The sequence below is a fragment of the Trachypithecus francoisi genome, unplaced genomic scaffold (genome assembly GCF_009764315.1).
Source record: "Trachypithecus francoisi isolate TF-2019V2 unplaced genomic scaffold, Tfra_2.0 Lachesis_group5, whole genome shotgun sequence".
In the NCBI taxonomy this organism is placed as follows: Eukaryota; Metazoa; Chordata; class Mammalia; order Primates; family Cercopithecidae; genus Trachypithecus; species Trachypithecus francoisi.
In genome coordinates, this window is record NW_022681470.1 from 99,036,271 (window position 1) to 99,053,121 (window position 16,851).

General features: G+C 51.0%; 1 protein-coding gene across 1 annotated transcript; it reads left to right on the top strand.

Annotated features, from left to right (window-relative positions):
• The first annotated feature begins 445 nt into the window (after positions 1-445).
• SV2A (synaptic vesicle glycoprotein 2A) lies at positions 446-14,645 on the top strand. The gene is made up of 13 exons (XM_033198908.1): positions 446-686; positions 4,260-5,230; positions 6,507-6,687; positions 7,513-7,664; positions 7,784-7,917; positions 8,565-8,654; positions 8,882-8,990; positions 9,170-9,260; positions 9,749-9,913; positions 10,122-10,255; positions 11,082-11,288; positions 11,893-12,052; positions 12,762-14,645. The coding sequence occupies exons 2-13, from the start codon at positions 4,609-4,611 to the stop codon at positions 12,943-12,945; spliced, it is 2,229 nt and encodes a 742-aa protein (XP_033054799.1). The 5' UTR covers positions 446-686; positions 4,260-4,608; the 3' UTR covers positions 12,946-14,645.
• The last annotated feature ends 2,206 nt before the right edge of the window (positions 14,646-16,851 follow it).

Sequence of the window (16,851 nt, forward strand, 5' to 3'; positions counted from 1 at the left end):
GGTCTGCACTGTAAGTAAGTAACCTGGACTGTTTTTTTGAGGAAAGAGATGGAAGGAATCCAGGGGTCTCTGACTTTGGCAGTTCAGGATAGAAACCACACCTTGTTATCTCTGCTTTCTCTAAAATGTCCAGGTAAACTTGGAGTAGGAGCACTCTGGATTTGGGAGACTGTTGTGAAAAAGGAGTTTGAGAGCAGTGGAGAAGGCAAGGGAGGTGTTTTGAAGGCAGCAAAAGCCCCTGAAATTATTGAGTCCTGCCATACTGAGACTGGGGTGCTAAGGAAGGGGCTGCCACATTGCCCATCTCCCTGTCTTCCCACTAGTCTTCCTAACATCACTGTTTTTTTCTTTAGTTCCTTTTATCTTTTACTAGGAAGGGCCTGGGAAGGGCTGTGTGCCATTTCCAGCTGTTCTTGTGACAACTCCCGGCCCTTTCATCATTTCTCCCCGTGCCCTGACTCCCTCCCCATCCCTTTTTCTCTCCCCCACCCCACCAATGGTCTCTCCCGATGCTCAGTGGCGCGGGGTGGGGGTGGGGGGGCGGCGGAGGCGGGGCTGGAGTGTGGGGGGGTGCAGGTCTGCATTGCCGCTTCCCTGGTACCCGGAGCAGTCGCCGCTGCCGCCTCCGCCCGCGGCCGGGACCCCCGTCGTCGCCGGGGACTCCTTACCCGGGAAATCCAGTCCAGGTGAGACCCCTCTGTCTGTCAGTCGCTCACCTCCACCCCGCCTCTGGCAGAAGCATCTTTGCCTTGCCTTGCAGCCATTTTATCCTCCGATGCTTTGCTTATAGGGAGGGTGCGGATCCCCTCTCTAGGGGTGAGGGGGGTTGGTTGGTTGGTGGTTGTTTGGGGATGGACATTTATTTCAGTTGTGCTCTTCAGGACACACACACACACGCATATGTATAACATTGGTGAATGGGGAGGAGGGGTGTTTTTCTCTACCTTAACCAAGTCCCCACTATCCCCTTCGGAGATGAACGTGGTGGTGGGGTTGTGAGGTGGTGTGGAGTTCCCTCAAACTCCTATCCCCTCCTCACCTTGACGTCCCCCCACCCCCAGGATGAATGATAAATGACCTTGGCTGGGGCTGGAGAATGGATGCTGCCTCAGTGTGCGCGCCTGGACTTGGGTGGGTGGGGTGGGGAGGGGAGCAGGGGAAGAAGGGCAGGTGAAGGATGGAGGGAAGGGGAGTGAAGAATGGACATACTGGGGAGACAGAAATGGAGAGCGGCCAGGTGTTGGGGGCATGGATGGCGGGGGCTGGCAGCAGTTGCTCCAGGGTTGGGGGAAGGGGTGTTGAGTGAAGGTGGGCACTTGTCTAGCAGCAGGACCAAGGGTGGCGGAGGTGCTCAGAGCAGGGATTTAGTCAGTTTTGGGGGCTTTTCCCTTATTCCGGAGCTGAGGCAAGATGGGGTGTGTGTGGGGGTCCCTGCAAATGCTGATAGAGGCGGTCTCTAAGTCTGTGCGTGCGGAGGTCTCTCCCTGCGTCTCCCTCTCTGCCTCTCCGTATTCCTCAGTGTCCATTCTCAGCGGACACCCTCATTTTTATCCCTCAGAACTGTGGGTGCTCCCATCTTCCTAACCGTGGGTAGGATGTGGGGAGGGGAGGCACAGCCTTGATGGTCCTGAGTGGGGGCTGAGGTTCAATGACCCCGCTGTCATGGGGAAGGGGTGCTCCCGCACCTCCCACATTCTACCCCTGCCCCCGCGGACGTTTTGATAAGTGATTGCTTTTTAATAACCTTGTCACCTGAGCTAGGAAGGCCTTGGGATCTGGGTGGCCCCCAAAGTCAGGGGCTTTGACTGGGAGGAGGGTGGGGGGTTCTGGACCCTCCTCTGATCCCGGGCTGGATGAGCTGTTCTGAAAGGAAGCATTTGCTCTGGAGTCCCCCTGCCTGTCTCCACCCTCTGCAGAAAATCTCCTGGGCACATTTTTTCCTGTCAGGTGAAGTCAGCCAGCCTAGGGCCTTGTAACCCTGAACCTTGTCTCCTTTAACCTCCACCTCTCCAAGTCTTGTCTCTCTCCCCCAAGCTTAGCCACCCTGTGCTGTTTTTGGGGCTAAAAATAGCACCACTTCCTCACCAGCTCAAAGAATTTGTCTTCTTTCTCTCTCTCCTGACCTCCTGGGCTTGCTGGCCCTGAGGGAGCTGACTGTTGAGCCCTCATATCCTGCTGCGCTTGTGGAAGGCTTCTCTGCCCTACATGCCCCTCTCAGGGGGAAATAGGGTCAACAAACATAGAGTATGGCTCCTGGTGGGTCCTGCCTCCTTCAAGGCTGGAGGGGAGATCCTGATTAGGAAAGAGAGGAAAGCTAGCAAATTGCCATGCACTGAGGGGATTCCACAGTTCCAGCGCTTTCATGGGGGATGGTTGGGCCCTGAACAATGAAGAAAAGGTGACATAGGGGTCACTGCTTCTGGTCACTGTGGTCCACTGCTTACATCTGTCCTGAGGGGGTAAGGCCCTGCTTGCCAGTGCTTCTTTCTGAACCACATAGCATTGCTTACCCTCTTCTACCAGGGTGTGTGTGTGTGTGTGTGTGTGTGACATTTAATGAAGGCTCTGGATGGGTGGGAGCACCGGAGATTTTTGGGGGGATGATTTCTGATCAGAATCTAGGCCTGCTTCCTCTCCTCCTATGAAGGAAGGGGGGCTATCCCATGCCTTCCTCTGGAGAACGTCTTTTTGGGGGGAACACCCAAACCCCCTTTATTCTACATCCACCTCCTACGCAATGCGGTGTTTGTGGACTCCTTCTTCCTTGACTCCTGGAGGAGGAGAGGAAAGGATTAAGGGGGATTAGGAAGGGAGGCCCTGAAGGGATGGGATGCAACTGTAGGCCTTAGAACCTCATGTTGAAAATGCATTTGACAGTCATTTCCATTCTCACCTCCATCCGTGGAAAGGGGACCCATCTATGACATTCTACAGCAAGGTGGCAGTGGACAGTCATCACCTCTTTCTTAGCTTTCCATCTTTCCTCCACTTTACTTGGGTTCCAGGTCCCCCTTTTCTGGGTCTTCCCTTGTTTTTCTGGAGGTAGTTAATGTGGGCCCAGCTGCTGGAATTAGTTGAAACATAGACAGGGGGTCTTGGGACTCTGTTTGCAAGGATGCTGGGCAACAGCATCTAAGTATGATCCTGCTGTTGTCTCTTGCTGCTTCTTGCTTCTTTCCCACTTTTCAACATCATAGGAAGGAAGAAAACTAACATAGAGCATGTACTGTGAGATTACATTCTCACATCAACTCCAAGAAACAGTGTCCCAATGTAATTATCCCCAATTAAAATATATGGACTCTGAGGCTTAGGGAGGTTAACTAGCCTGACCGAGATCAGTTAGTAAGCGGCAGAGTTGGGATTTCAACTTAGGTCGTCCCTAATGGTCATGTGCTTTGCCCTGAACCAGCATTCTCCTTGCCAGTATCCCTTCCTGCTGCTCACTCTAAAGAGCACCCAAGACGGCTTTCATTTGGGGACCTTATGAGGTAGTATAGGGCATTTCACTATGTTACTGTCACCACAAAAATAAGAGTTAATATTTATTCATCATTTTTAAGTGCCAGCTGACTTATGTTAAGGAGCACAGATATATCATTCAACCCTTACTTTCCCCTTTTAAAATAAGAAGAAACTGAGGCTTGGTCCCTTAGCTAGCATTTGCCAAAACAGGAAGTCAAACCCATGTCTTTGTGACTCTGGAAGCTGAGCTTTTACCCATTAGACTATGTTGAGAGAAAATCCCTCCTTGTTGAAGCCTATAAACATGGGACCTGAAGGAAGGACAGTGGAAGCCGCTGCCTTCAGATGCCATCAGTGGAGGGAAGGCCACGGGTTGGAGGGCTTGTCCTCTTACACATCCTTCTCAACTCCATCCCCAGTAAGAAACCCAGGCAAGACTAAAGAAGGGAATTCTGGTTTCTCATATTTCCTGTTCAGTTCTTTGCAGATTGGTGATAAAGCAAGGGCTGGGCTGGGCTCAGGGGTTAGGAGAAGGGCTCAGAGTAGGTGACTGTGACTTTGGAGCAAATTCCATAGGCCAGGCCTCCAAGGTCAAAGTAAGGGGACTTCTATGTGAGTGACCCGGTTAGCCCAGATAGCCATCCCTTTTTAGTGTGTGGATGGAAGCCTAAAGTGAGAAGACCATCTCTGCACCACATGGTCCAGATGGGGCTCTGGGTTGAGAAGCTTTATATTGGCCTTCTTCACCACCTTAGGACTCACAACTTCCTTTTGCCATCTGTTATCTTTTCTAGGTCTCCAGAGACTTGTGGAAGAGAAGTAGGCGACCTTTCCTGAGTTATCCTGGCTTAGCCTCCCAATCTGGCTCCCCTTCCCCTTCCCATTCCCCTGCTCCTCCTGTCCCTTTGCCATCCACCCAACTGAACTGGGTATAGGTCAAAGCTCCTCTCCTTCCTTTTCTGTCCTAGGCACTCATTGGCTAGGACCTGTTTGCTCTTTTTTTTTGTGCCCAAAGATACTGGAACACACTTCATCTAAGTAACTGTGGGGAGGGGTCTTTTTGGCTCTACAAGTCCTTGAGCAAAAAGCTGAAAAAGAAGCAGGAAGTGGGGAAGACCCAGTGAAGTGCCTCAGAGCCCCATCATGGAAGAGGGCTTCCGAGACCGGGCAGCTTTCATCCGTGGGGCCAAAGACATTGCTAAGGAAGTCAAGAAGCATGCGACCAAGAAGGTGGTGAAGGGCCTGGACAGAGTCCAGGACGAATATTCCCGAAGATCCTACTCCCGCTTTGAGGAAGAGGATGATGATGATGACTTCCCTGCCCCCAGTGATAGCTATTACCGAGGAGAAGGGACCCAGGATGAGGAGGAAGGTGGTGCGTCCAGTGATGCTACTGAGGGCCATGACGAGGATGATGAAATCTACGAAGGGGAATATCAGGGCATCCCCCGGGCAGAGTCTGGGGGCAAAGGCGAGCGGATGGCAGATGGGGCACCCCTGGCTGGAGTAAGGGGGGGCTTGAGCGATGGGGAGGGTCCCCCTGGGGGCCGGGGGGAGGCACAACGACGGAAAGAACGAGAAGAACTAGCCCAACAATATGAAGCCATCCTACGGGAGTGTGGCCACGGCCGCTTCCAGTGGACACTGTATTTTGTGCTTGGTCTGGCGCTGATGGCTGATGGTGTGGAGGTCTTTGTGGTGGGCTTCGTGCTGCCCAGCGCTGAGAAAGACATGTGCCTGTCTGACTCCAACAAAGGCATGCTAGGTAAGACATGGGGGGCTCCAGCCCTATCCCCTCAAACTCTGGAAACCTCCTTGCTCCTGGAAATTGCTCTGTCCTTACCACTGGGTTCCCTAGGACCCTGCACCCAAGATGTTCCCAGAGGGCTCAGGGCTCCTCTGCACACTCTTCCCTCACACACTCCCTCTTCTTGGCCTTGGGTCAGAGTGAAGTTGAATGTGAAACAGGGACTTGCAGGAGGGCAGTTGGACTGTGGTTGGGTGGTGGTCTGCTTTATTCTGCAGGAGGTGGCTGTGGTAGGATGGTCCTTACCATTTAATGTTTCTTCATAGCTTTCCCTCTGGTTGTCTTATTCCATTTCACTGATTGGGAAACAAGAAGCCAGTATCCAAACTCCTTGGTATAAATGGGGAGAGTCAGTTTGGGGTGGTTGGGGGAGGGGGAGCATCCTGGATCTTCTGCCAGAGAAGCTGTTTAGACTTTCTGTCACTCAGACGGGAGTTTCCAGGGGACAGAATGTCGTACTGTTTGATGACCTTCCCTGACAGGGACTCTGAGGAGGAACCCCCTAGACTCACAGAGAAAGAATCGAGGCCTTACTCTGCCACCAAATTGCCATGGGGTCTTGGACAGGTCTCTTCTTCCTGGGGCTTGGTTTGGGCATGAGAAAATGCAGTTTGGAGTAGATGATTTTAAAGATTAATTCCAGCTTTGGTTTTATGAAGGAAGTGAAAAACAGGAGAGTTTTTGGACCAGAAATATTGAGACGGGGAGGAGTAAAGCATGGATTTTGTGTGGGGGACTTCCTGGGAAGATGAAAAGAATTGGGAAGATGAAAAGAATTGGAGCCCCTTTCCCCAGGAACAAATGAGAGCTCTCTTGCTGCTTCGAGGGATCAAAGCAGGGAGAATAGAGAGGACCCTGGGATGGTCTGGGATCCTAGGCACACCCATTCCTCCTTCAAAGTGAGCCAGGGGTAAGGGTGTCACTGTGTGTATGTGTGTGTGTGTGTTTGTGTGTGTGCGTGTGTGTCTCACAGTGAGAAATGAGACAGACCAAAGACAGTGGAGAGTTGTAGGTTCTCCCATATCTTCATTCCTGCCTTTGAACGCCTGGCCTGCACAGATGACCTTCTATCTTTGCTCACACCATTCATTTTCTCTCACTTGCTCTAATCTCTGGGTAGACTTAGCTTCTAGAAGTTCTTCACATCCTTCAGCTCCCTCAGTGCTCATCTCCTGGGAGAATTGAGGTGTGTCTTCTCACGCCCCCTCTGGCTCTGTTTTCCCCCTCCTTCCAGGCCTCATCGTCTACCTGGGCATGATGGTGGGAGCCTTCCTCTGGGGAGGTCTGGCTGACCGGCTGGGTCGGAGGCAATGTCTGCTCATCTCGCTCTCAGTCAACAGTGTCTTCGCCTTCTTCTCATCTTTTGTCCAGGGTTACGGCACTTTCCTCTTCTGCCGCCTCCTTTCTGGGGTTGGGTGAGTGTCCACTTCCTAAGCCCCTTGAGGGCACTACTGTGCCTTGGTCACTGTTGCATCTTTAGGGCCCAGCACAGTGCCAGGCACACCAAATGCACCTTAAATCTGTGTGAGTTGAATGGATGAATGAGTTCCTTTCTCCCCCAACCATTTTCAGGCCAGCTCCTCCCTGCCCAGGACCTGTCTACTACTGTCCAGAATGCTGTTCCATGTCGGCCCACTCCTGAGTCCTCCATCCCACTTCTAGTTCCATTTTTGAGCCTGCCTCCACGAAGAGGCCTACTGGGCCTCAGCCCCACCCCTGGACTCCTGTGGACCCAGAGTTACCGCCTACCAGAGTCTACACATTTCCTGCATTCCACAACAAACCTTGCCAACACCCACACCAGCCAGAACCCTGATGCTTTGCCCACACTGTCCCTTCACTTTTGCAAGCATGGCAGGCACGTTTACTCTGCCTCAACTCCAAGCTCCTTTCTGGCCTTTCTCACAACATCTGCCCTTGGAGGCTTTTGGCTTGTCTTTTTTCTCTGGAGATTTATTCTCTTTTCTGCAATTACCTTCCCTCCCTTCCAACTCTGTAAGTCATTTTCAAGATTTAAGATTTGCTCTTTCCTTTTCCCTGAGACTCGCTTGCCTGTTTCCCATGGTCCCAAGGATGGGTGCTTGATGGCTGGCCCACAGGGGAGCTTGTAGGGATTTATGTGTGAAATGGAGTCTCTTCAAAAGCCTGGAAGACAAAAGGGGCTCGGGGTCCAGAGCAGTGGCGCAGGGGATCAGGACTATGGCCATTTGCTAATGCTGAATTCTTGAAATGTGCTCCAGGATTGGAGGGTCCATCCCCATTGTCTTCTCCTATTTCTCCGAGTTTCTGGCCCAGGAGAAAAGAGGGGAGCATCTGAGCTGGCTCTGCATGTTTTGGATGATTGGTGGTGTGTACGCAGCTGCTATGGCCTGGGCCATCATCCCCCACTATGGTGAGCAGCCCCCCGGAATCCACCCCAGGTTATCTCCCTCCTTCCTCTTCTGTGCTCCCAGTGGTGGATTCCCTTAGCCTCTGGCCTCTCTGCTGATGCTGTCACTCTCTCCCTGCCAGGGTGGAGTTTTCAGATGGGTTCTGCCTACCAGTTCCACAGCTGGAGGGTCTTCGTCCTCGTCTGCGCCTTTCCTTCTGTGTTTGCCATTGGGGCTCTGACCACGCAGCCTGAAAGTCCCCGTTTCTTCCTAGAGGTGATGGAGCTGAGCTGTGTGGGGTGGGGTGGGGTGCAGGCTGTGGAGTGTGGAGAGCAGCAGGGGCTCCTGTGTTCAAACACCCACTGGGGTTTGATTTGATCCTGTTCGGCTGCCTGCCTTCCTCACAGAGTCCATTCTCTGGGGGACTTTATCTTGCATCCTTTGCCTTGGAATGTATCCCTGAGGGGTTCTTGGGTGGAGAAACCAGGGGACCTCTTCACCCTTGGATGACTTAAGATTTTGCAGGGAAGGGCCTTGGCCCTAGCCTGCATTTACAGCTCAAGAGACGTTCCCCCCCCCCACACCTTCCCCTCCTAATCCCAGCAGGATTAGGTCTTTGGCTACATGCTTTCCCATCATTTCCCTTACCTTTGGTTGCCTGTGCTTGCCTTTTTCCCCTGGACAACACTCCCTACCCCCAACCTGCAGCTCTTGCCCAAGTCTGATTGTCTTGCTATACCTCAGCTTGGGGCTCTTTCAGAGTGGGCAATGCATGCTCATAGTTCAGGCCTTGGTGGTGGGATTGAGGGCCGGGAACCATTTAGTGTCCTGTGACTACAGAAGCCAGGTGGGAGGGAGGGGATCTATAACTCTGGGCCAGGTAGGGGCTGACTTGGATGTGGGGATTGTGTCTTTGGCTCTAGAATGGGAAGCATGATGAGGCCTGGATGGTGCTGAAGCAGGTCCATGATACCAACATGCGAGCCAAGGGACATCCTGAGCGAGTGTTCTCAGTAAGCCACAGCCCTCCCGACTCAGACCTCCACGTCCTGCAGCCCCAGCCCCTACCTGGCCCCTCTCTGAGTACCCCTGACCTCAGCCCACTCTACCATAAGGAGATTTTCAGGGTATCATATCCACCCCCTGCTTCCCATTTTGCTAATGCAGGGGAAACTGAGGCACCCAGTGGAGGTTGGGAAACACAGAATGTGTGACTGCCCACCCCTTCTCTTGACCCCAGGTAACCCACATTAAGACAATCCATCAGGAGGATGAATTGATTGAGATCCAGTCGGACACAGGGACCTGGTACCAGCGTTGGGGGGTCCGGGCCTTGAGCCTAGGGGGCAGGTAATGGCGGACGGGATGGTAGAGAGAAGGGAGTGGGGGAAGTGGAGAAGAAGGCAGGACTGAAGTCCATGTGTGTGGGTGATGGGTGAGCTGAAGGGAGGGGGGAGGGCAGAAAAGTGGGGATCTATGGGTGCTAGAACTTAGTATAGCCAACGTCTAACTTTGTCTGGTCCCCTGTAGGTTTGGGGGAATTTTCTCTCCTGTTTTGGTCCCGAATATCGGCGCATCACTCTGATGATGATGGGTGTGTGGTTCACCATGTCATTCAGGTGAGAAGATGGGTGGGCTGGGTTACCACCCAGGTCCTCCTGGAGTTTATGTTTTCGTCAAGAAGCGGGACAAAACTTGCTATGAAGCAGGGTGATGAGAGAAGGGTGGGGAAAGGGTGATGGGAGGACTTGGGCTGGGGTGGGGACCTAAGTCCTAAAGGGCGGATGGGAGTCAGACAGGGAGTGGGGGTGGCTGGGGTGGAGAAGAGTGTTTTTGGCAGAGGGAAAAGCAAATGCTTGGGAGGTAAGAAAAAGTTTAGTGGCTGCTGTGCGAGACCCTGAAGTCTGCAGGAGCACAGCAACTGGTGAAGGGCGGAGCAGGGAGAAGTTGGTGAGGTTAGAGAGAAGCAAGGTGCTAACAGAAGTTGACTCCATTTCTCCCTCGTTCTGGAGAGGATACACATTTCCATTTTCTCCTCTGCCTGATTCTAATCTCTCAGCCCTGTCTGAAGCCCTGTTGTCTGTTTCCATTGTCCTTGACTCTTCAGCTACTATGGCCTGACTGTCTGGTTTCCTGACATGATCCGCCATCTCCAGGCAGTGGACTACGCATCCCGCACCAAAGTGTTCCCCGGGGAGCGCGTAGAGCATGTGACTTTTAACTTCACTTTGGAGAACCAGATCCACCGAGGCGGGCAGTACTTCAATGACAAGTATGTGGGGACCTTTAAACTTCACTTCTTCCCTGTTCCTGCTACCTCTTGTCTTTTTTATGAGTCTAGGGGTTCAAGACAAGACATTTGGGGGCAAACACTTGTGGTTTCTCCTCAATGCCCAGCTTCCCATTCATTCACTAAAGAGTGAGTCTTGGAGGGGGCATGAGGATGAGGGGGGAGTGTCTTCATCATCCTGGCCTTACAGGTTCATTGGGCTGCGTCTGAAGTCAGTGTCCTTTGAGGATTCCCTGTTTGAAGAGTGTTATTTCGAGGATGTCACATCTAGCAACACGTTTTTCCGCAACTGCACATTCATCAACACTGTGTTCTATAACACTGGTAAGGCGGGGTGGCTGGTGGGTGTCAGACCAAAGGGTTGGGTGGACCTTGATGAGAAGGAGCCTTTTTCATTCACTATCTTGGTGTTCTCAAGCTGAGATCCCTGGACCCCTGTAGGAAGATGGTAGAGGGGTCTGACAGCTACCACCAATAATTTTGAAAATCTAATGGATGTTGGACATTTTCCTGTAATAGAATATCTGACAAAAACATCAACTTGATTTGCCTTTGGCTGAAATTATATCTCAGTGAGGCAAAATTAATGCACCTTTGAAGAAGGTAAAATCATCCAAAATAGCATTCTTGGGAAAAATAAAAACAATAAAAGGGGTATTTGGTGGGGATCATAGCATGAATCCACTTTTTTGATAGTGATTCTCAAACTTTAGTATATGCACATGAAATGCTGGTTTTGTGAGCTAGACTGAAGTTTCCCACCTCATACTGGGTGAGCTTTTCCCATCTTGCAGGAAAACAACAATGGATAGGACTTTTTATTTTAAATGTTTTTCTCAGAAAAATTTCCTAAGTCCACAGCATTGCTATAGTCAGCTAGCACGGACAGAAAGAATGAATAAGCAGCTAAGACTATTAATGGGAGAACTTGGACAAAGTCACACTGTTGGACAGATGATGGTCATTTTCTGCTCTAAAGATCCCTAGTTCCCATGGTGATATTATTTGATGTTTTACAATTAGCACTGTGAATAATTTTGAGAGCCCCTCCTACTAACTTCCATACATGCAGAGCCCTGAGCCATAAGCCGTAGCAGCCTCCCTCTCCCATCTGCTATGACTCTCTGCTTATCTTGACCTTTGCCCACAGACCTGTTTGAGTACAAGTTTGTGAACAGCCGTCTGGTAAACAGCACATTCCTGCACAACAAGGAGGGCTGCCCGCTAGATGTGACAGGGACGGGCGAAGGTGCCTACATGGTATACTTTGTGAGCTTCCTGGGGACACTGGCAGTGCTTCCTGGGAATATCGTGTCTGCCCTGCTCATGGACAAGATCGGCAGGCTCAGAATGCTTGGTAAGGGGGAGAGGCTGAGTCAGATCTGATAGTAGGGGCCAGGGGCTGCAGGAGGCAGGCAACAGGCTTCTCACCTTGGGCTGTGGAAGAGATTGGTCAGAGAGTTCCTCTCTCTCATATTTTCTGTTTAGGGGGTGTGGCAGGATGGGGTGGGGACTGGCACAGAAGCTTCTCTGGGGGTAAAGGAGGTAAGCAGAATTGCAAGTGGTTAGGGCACAGGCTTTGAGGTTATGAGTTTTGAATCTCAGCTCCACCACCTATCTCTGGCCTCTGGCAAGTTACCTCTATAAGCCTGGTTGCTTCCTCTGCAAAATGCAGGTGATAATAGTGCCTGTGTCGTAGGGTTGATGTGCTAGATCAATGCATGTAAAGCATCAATTGGCTTGGCCCATCGCTGGCATTGAATAAATGATGGTTACTGATATTATTAATAAACAATTTTAAGGAAGGTTGAGGAGGAGTGAAAAAGCCTTCCTTTTGGATACCTTGGGAACAAGTCTCATCCTGGGCTATCTGAAAGCCAGCAGATGGGACAGGGCGGGCTGTGGGTAGGTTTCACTGTGGCCAGGCTCATGCTGCTCTCTCCTCTCCTGGCTCCATCCAGCTGGCTCCAGCGTGATGTCCTGTGTCTCCTGCTTCTTCCTGTCTTTTGGGAACAGCGAGTCAGCCATGATCGCTCTGCTCTGCCTTTTTGGTGGGGTCAGCATTGCATCCTGGAATGCGCTGGACGTGTTGACTGTTGAACTCTACCCCTCAGACAAGAGGTAGTTGGAATGTGGTTGGGTGCAGGGCAGAGGATTCAGGGGAGGGGTGGGGTGAGGAAGGAGGGCTGAATGGGAAGAGCATCCTTAGGGGTGAGAGAAGATACATTTCCATTTTCTCCTCTAAAATCTGGTAGGTTTGGCTGGGCGCAGTGACTCACGCCTGCCTGTAATCCCAGTACTTTGAGATGCCGAGGCAGGCGGATCACCTGAGGTCAGGAGTTTGATACCAGCCTGGCCAACATGGTGAAACCCTGTCTGTACTAAAAATACAAAAAGTTAGCTGGGTACCTGTAATCCCAGCTACTCGGGAGGCTGAGGCAGGAGAATGTCGTGAACCCGGGAGGCGGAGCTTGCAGTGAGTGGAGATCGCGCCACCGCACTCCAGCCTGGGTGACAGAGCGAGACTGTGTCTCAAAGCAAAAAAAAAAAGGAAAAGAAAAGAAAAAAAAAAAGGAAAAAGAAAAAATCTGGTAGCTTTTGTATCTACTCCTCGAAGTCTTAACTGTTAACCTCAATTTTTGGTCTCCTTTCCCCTTGTCTCTTATCTACATTCCTGGCATACATCCTTTACCTCTCTGATCTCTCCAACCTTCTCTCTCCCTCTTGGACACTGCCTGCATCTTCCTGGCCTTCACTTCCCTGCCCTCCACTCTTCCTTTGCCTCCCTCCTGTACCTTGCGCCATGCTGCACTGGGGGACTCCTGAGCAGGACCACAGCTTTCGGCTTCCTGAATGCCCTGTGTAAGCTGGCAGCTGTGCTGGGGATCAGCATCTTCACATCCTTCGTGGGAATCACCAAGGCTGCCCCCATCCTCTTTGCCTCAGCTGCCCTTGCCCTTGGCAGCTCTCTGGCCCTGAAGCTGCCTGAGACCCGGGGGCAGGTGCTGCAGTGAAGGGATCTCTAGGGCTTTGGGATTGGCAGGCACACTGTGAGACCAACAACTCCTTCCTTCCCCTCCCTGCCCTGCCATCCTGACTTCCAGAGCCCTCACTCCTCTCTCCCCGTGTTTGGTGTCTTAGCTGTGTGTGTGTGTGTGTGCATGTGTGTGACCCCCGTGGGCAGGGACTACAGGGAAGGCTCCTTCATCCCAGTTTTGAGATGAAGCTGTATTCCCCACTTCCCACTACCTTGACTTTGCACAAGAGAAGGCTGAGCCCCATCCTTCTACCCCCCGTTAGAGAGGGGCCCTTGCTTCCCTGTTCCAGGGGTTCCAGAATAGGCTTCCTGCCTTCCCCATCATTCCCTCTGCCTAGGCCCTGGTGAAACCACAGGTATGCAATTATGATGGGGGCTGGGACTCTGGTGTAGACCATGGACCAAAAGAACTTCTTAGAGTCTGAAGGGTGGGCCTCGGGTGCCCTCTCACACCTCCTGTTGGATGCTGAGGGAGAAGCAATAAACCTCAGCCCTCTGGCCTCCACTTCCCTCTCAATTTGGGCTGCAAATATGAAGCCTGAATTTTATGAAATTAGCTTTCTGATCCTTATTTATTAATAGATTAAGTTCTGAGGCAGCTCTGCAGGACTGTGTGTGAATGTGTGTGTATACTTATATATGTGTGTGCATGTGCCATGGGGCGGGAGGTATCACTAACTATACTGTCCTCAAATATAAGCCAAGGGTTAATTTCAGCAGATGCACACACAACCCTGCCTCCCATAGTCCCTCCCCTAATCTGGTTTCCGTGTTGAGCTGGGGATGGAGGAGCCCTAGGCCAGCCAGGGATAAGAGACCCACAGTCTAGGGAGATCTGAGGGCATCTGACAAGGCTCATCTGCTTCCCTCCTTAAGAAGCACAGGCCTCCTCTGGAGTGAGAGGCTCCACCCACTACAGCACAGGTGGGAACAGCGCAGCTGCCCTCCCATACCCCCGACCTGTCCCCTCACAGGCAGGGGAGCAGGGGAGGGAAAGAAACCAGGCATCTGGTCAAACCAGCAGATCAAAAAGCACAAGGAGCTGGGGCAGAGGCAAGAAGCAGGGGCCCTCCTGGCAGCTCCTCTGAGTGGGGAGAGGTTGGGCAGTGAGTGAGGGACCCCTAACGCAGGGACTAGAAGCCTCAGTTTCCCCATTTTACCCTTCCACACAATAACCTCTGTAGGTTAGGCTGCCCCGTCCCACCCTACTCTGTGTGGCTGCTTTCTTTGGTGCCCTCCCCTCACCCCACTGTAGCTGTGATGTGTTGTAGTTTTTAGAGTTTGTAAAATGTTTAAAAAAAGTTAAAAGGAAAAAAGTGAAAATAACAAAAAAGAAAATCAAAATTCACTTTCGTCACGCTGCGTCCGGTACCCCAACCCTGTGGTCACGCCCCCCATTTTGTAACACTGTACCAGGTGGTGACTGTTTAACTCTTCGGTGTCTGTGCTCAAAAGACTGCCTTCTCCTCCAGTGCCCAGTGTATGAGTGTGTGCCCTGTGCCCTTGTCCCTCACTCCTCACATGCTGGACGTAGCCCTCTTCCTTGCACCCCTGGGAGGGACCCATCCATCTCCCTTGCTCTCCTGGGGAACCCTAAACCCAACTCTGTTGATGTGAAAAATGTAATGAAAAATATTGATGAAAAATAAAATGGAAACAAATCCTCAAAATACAAAATGGCTATACCTGCTTCTGTGACTCTCCACCTACATCCAATTCTCCTAATAGCCTTGGAGGGTAAAATGGTGAGATGGAAAAACAACTTTACAAACTGAAGGTCAGAATAACATGGTGTACCAGATTTATTTCCTAAATTGGCCTCTCTACCTTGATCTTTCCCCTACAGATGGAGAGCCCTCTAAGTCTCCCAGATTTGAAAACTTTGGGAGTAACATTTCATAAGAATAGAACCAACTTTCCCCTAAATCTTCTGTTATGCTTTTTAAAAATACAGACTCCAGACTCCACTCTTGACTTGTTGAATCAGAACCCTTTTTTTTTTCTTGGTTTGGAAGGATGGGGACCTTGAATCTCCTTTTTTTGAGACAGAGTCTCGCTTTGTTGCTCAGGCTGGAGTGCAACGGTGCGATCTCGGCTCACGGCAACCTCCGCCTCCCGGGTTCAAGCGATTCTCCTGCCTCAGCTTCCTAAGTGGCTGGCGCCTGCCACCACACCCGGCCAATTTTTGTAGAGATGGGGCCAGGCTGGTCTCGAACTTCTGACCTCAGGTGATTCACCCGCCACGGCCTCCCAAAGTGCTGGGATTACAAGTGTGAGCCACCATACCCGGCCAGAAGCTACATTTTAAACAATCTCCCATGGGAGTTCTTACCTAAGAGAAAATCTGAAAACCACTGCCTTGGGGTTACCTTGACTCCCCTCTCACTCTAGTCCATTTCTGTTCTAATCAAACCATTTTCTGATTTTATGGTAGCTCTCAAATCAACTCCTTCCTTTCTATTCCCACAGATGACCTGTAAATCAGGGTTCTATCTTCACTCTGGATTGATCTCTGTTCCTCCAATCTCCCATGCCAACTCACTTACACATCACTGCCAGATCCATCTGCCCCCAGATGCTCTCTGACATGTCTGTACTCAAAATTCGTTAATGACTCCCTACTGCCCAACCACATGCACCTTAAATTCTTTAGCTAGAAATGGTCAAGATATATGTTAACCAGGCCGGGCGTGGTGGCTCATGCCTATAATCCCAGCACTTCGGGAGGTTGACGCAGGGGGATCGCTTGAGGTCAGGAGTTTGAGACCAGCCTGACCAATATGATGAAACCTCGTCTTCACTAAAAATACAAAAATTAGCTGGTCATGGTGGCAGGCACCTGTAATCCCAGCTAGTCGGGAGGCTGAGACAGGAGAATTGCTTGAACCTGGGAGACGGAGGTTGCAGTGAGCTGAGATCAGGCCATTGCACTCCAGCCTGGGCAACAAGAACAAAACTCCGTCTAAAAAAAAAAGAAAAAGATGTATGTTAACCAAGTTTTGTTCTCTAATAATTTCCACATTGAGATTATTAGAAAGTTGCTTCTATAGACATTACTTGAGCTCCCCTCAGAAATATGTCAACATTTGTAATACTCAAAAAGGGCTACATTGCGGGGCATGGTGGCTTACACCTGTAATCCTAGCAACTTGGGAGGCAGTGGGCAGAGTGCCTGAGCTCAGAGTCTAAGACCAGCCTGAGCAACATGGTGAAACCCTGTCTCTACTAAAATACAAAAAATTAGACGGGTGTGGTGGCACAAGCCTTTAGTCCCAGCTACTTGGGAGGCTGAGGCAGGAGAATTGCTTAAACCTGGGAGGTGGAGGTTGCAGTGAGCTGTGATCATGCCACTGCACTCCAGCTTGGGCAACAGAGACGCCGTCTTAAAGAAACAAACAAAAAAACACTAGGGGTGGTGGCTCACACCTGTAATCCCAACACCTTGGGAGGCTGAGGCAGGAGGATCACCTGAGGTCAGAAGTTTGAGACCATCCTGGTCAATATGGTGAAACGCCATCTCTACTAAAAATACAAAAAATAGCTGGACGTGGTGGTGCATGCCTGTTATCCCAGCTACTGGGGAGGCTGAGGCAGGAGAATCACTTGAACCCAGGAGGCTGAGGTTGCAGTGAGCCGAGACTGTGCCACTGCACTGCAGCCTGGGCGACAAGAGTGAAACTCCATCTCAAAAAAAAAAAAAAAAAAAAAAAGGGCTATATAAGGTTTCTCCATCATCTGTACTCATTTTCTTAGTTCTTATTCTCTTTTCACTGTTTTAGTGGTTTTTAAAAACATTTTTCTTTTAAACAAATACAAGCACTACTTTTTGGAAATGGACAGGCTGTAAAGAAGGTAAACATTCCCCCGACATGAAGTTCAAATG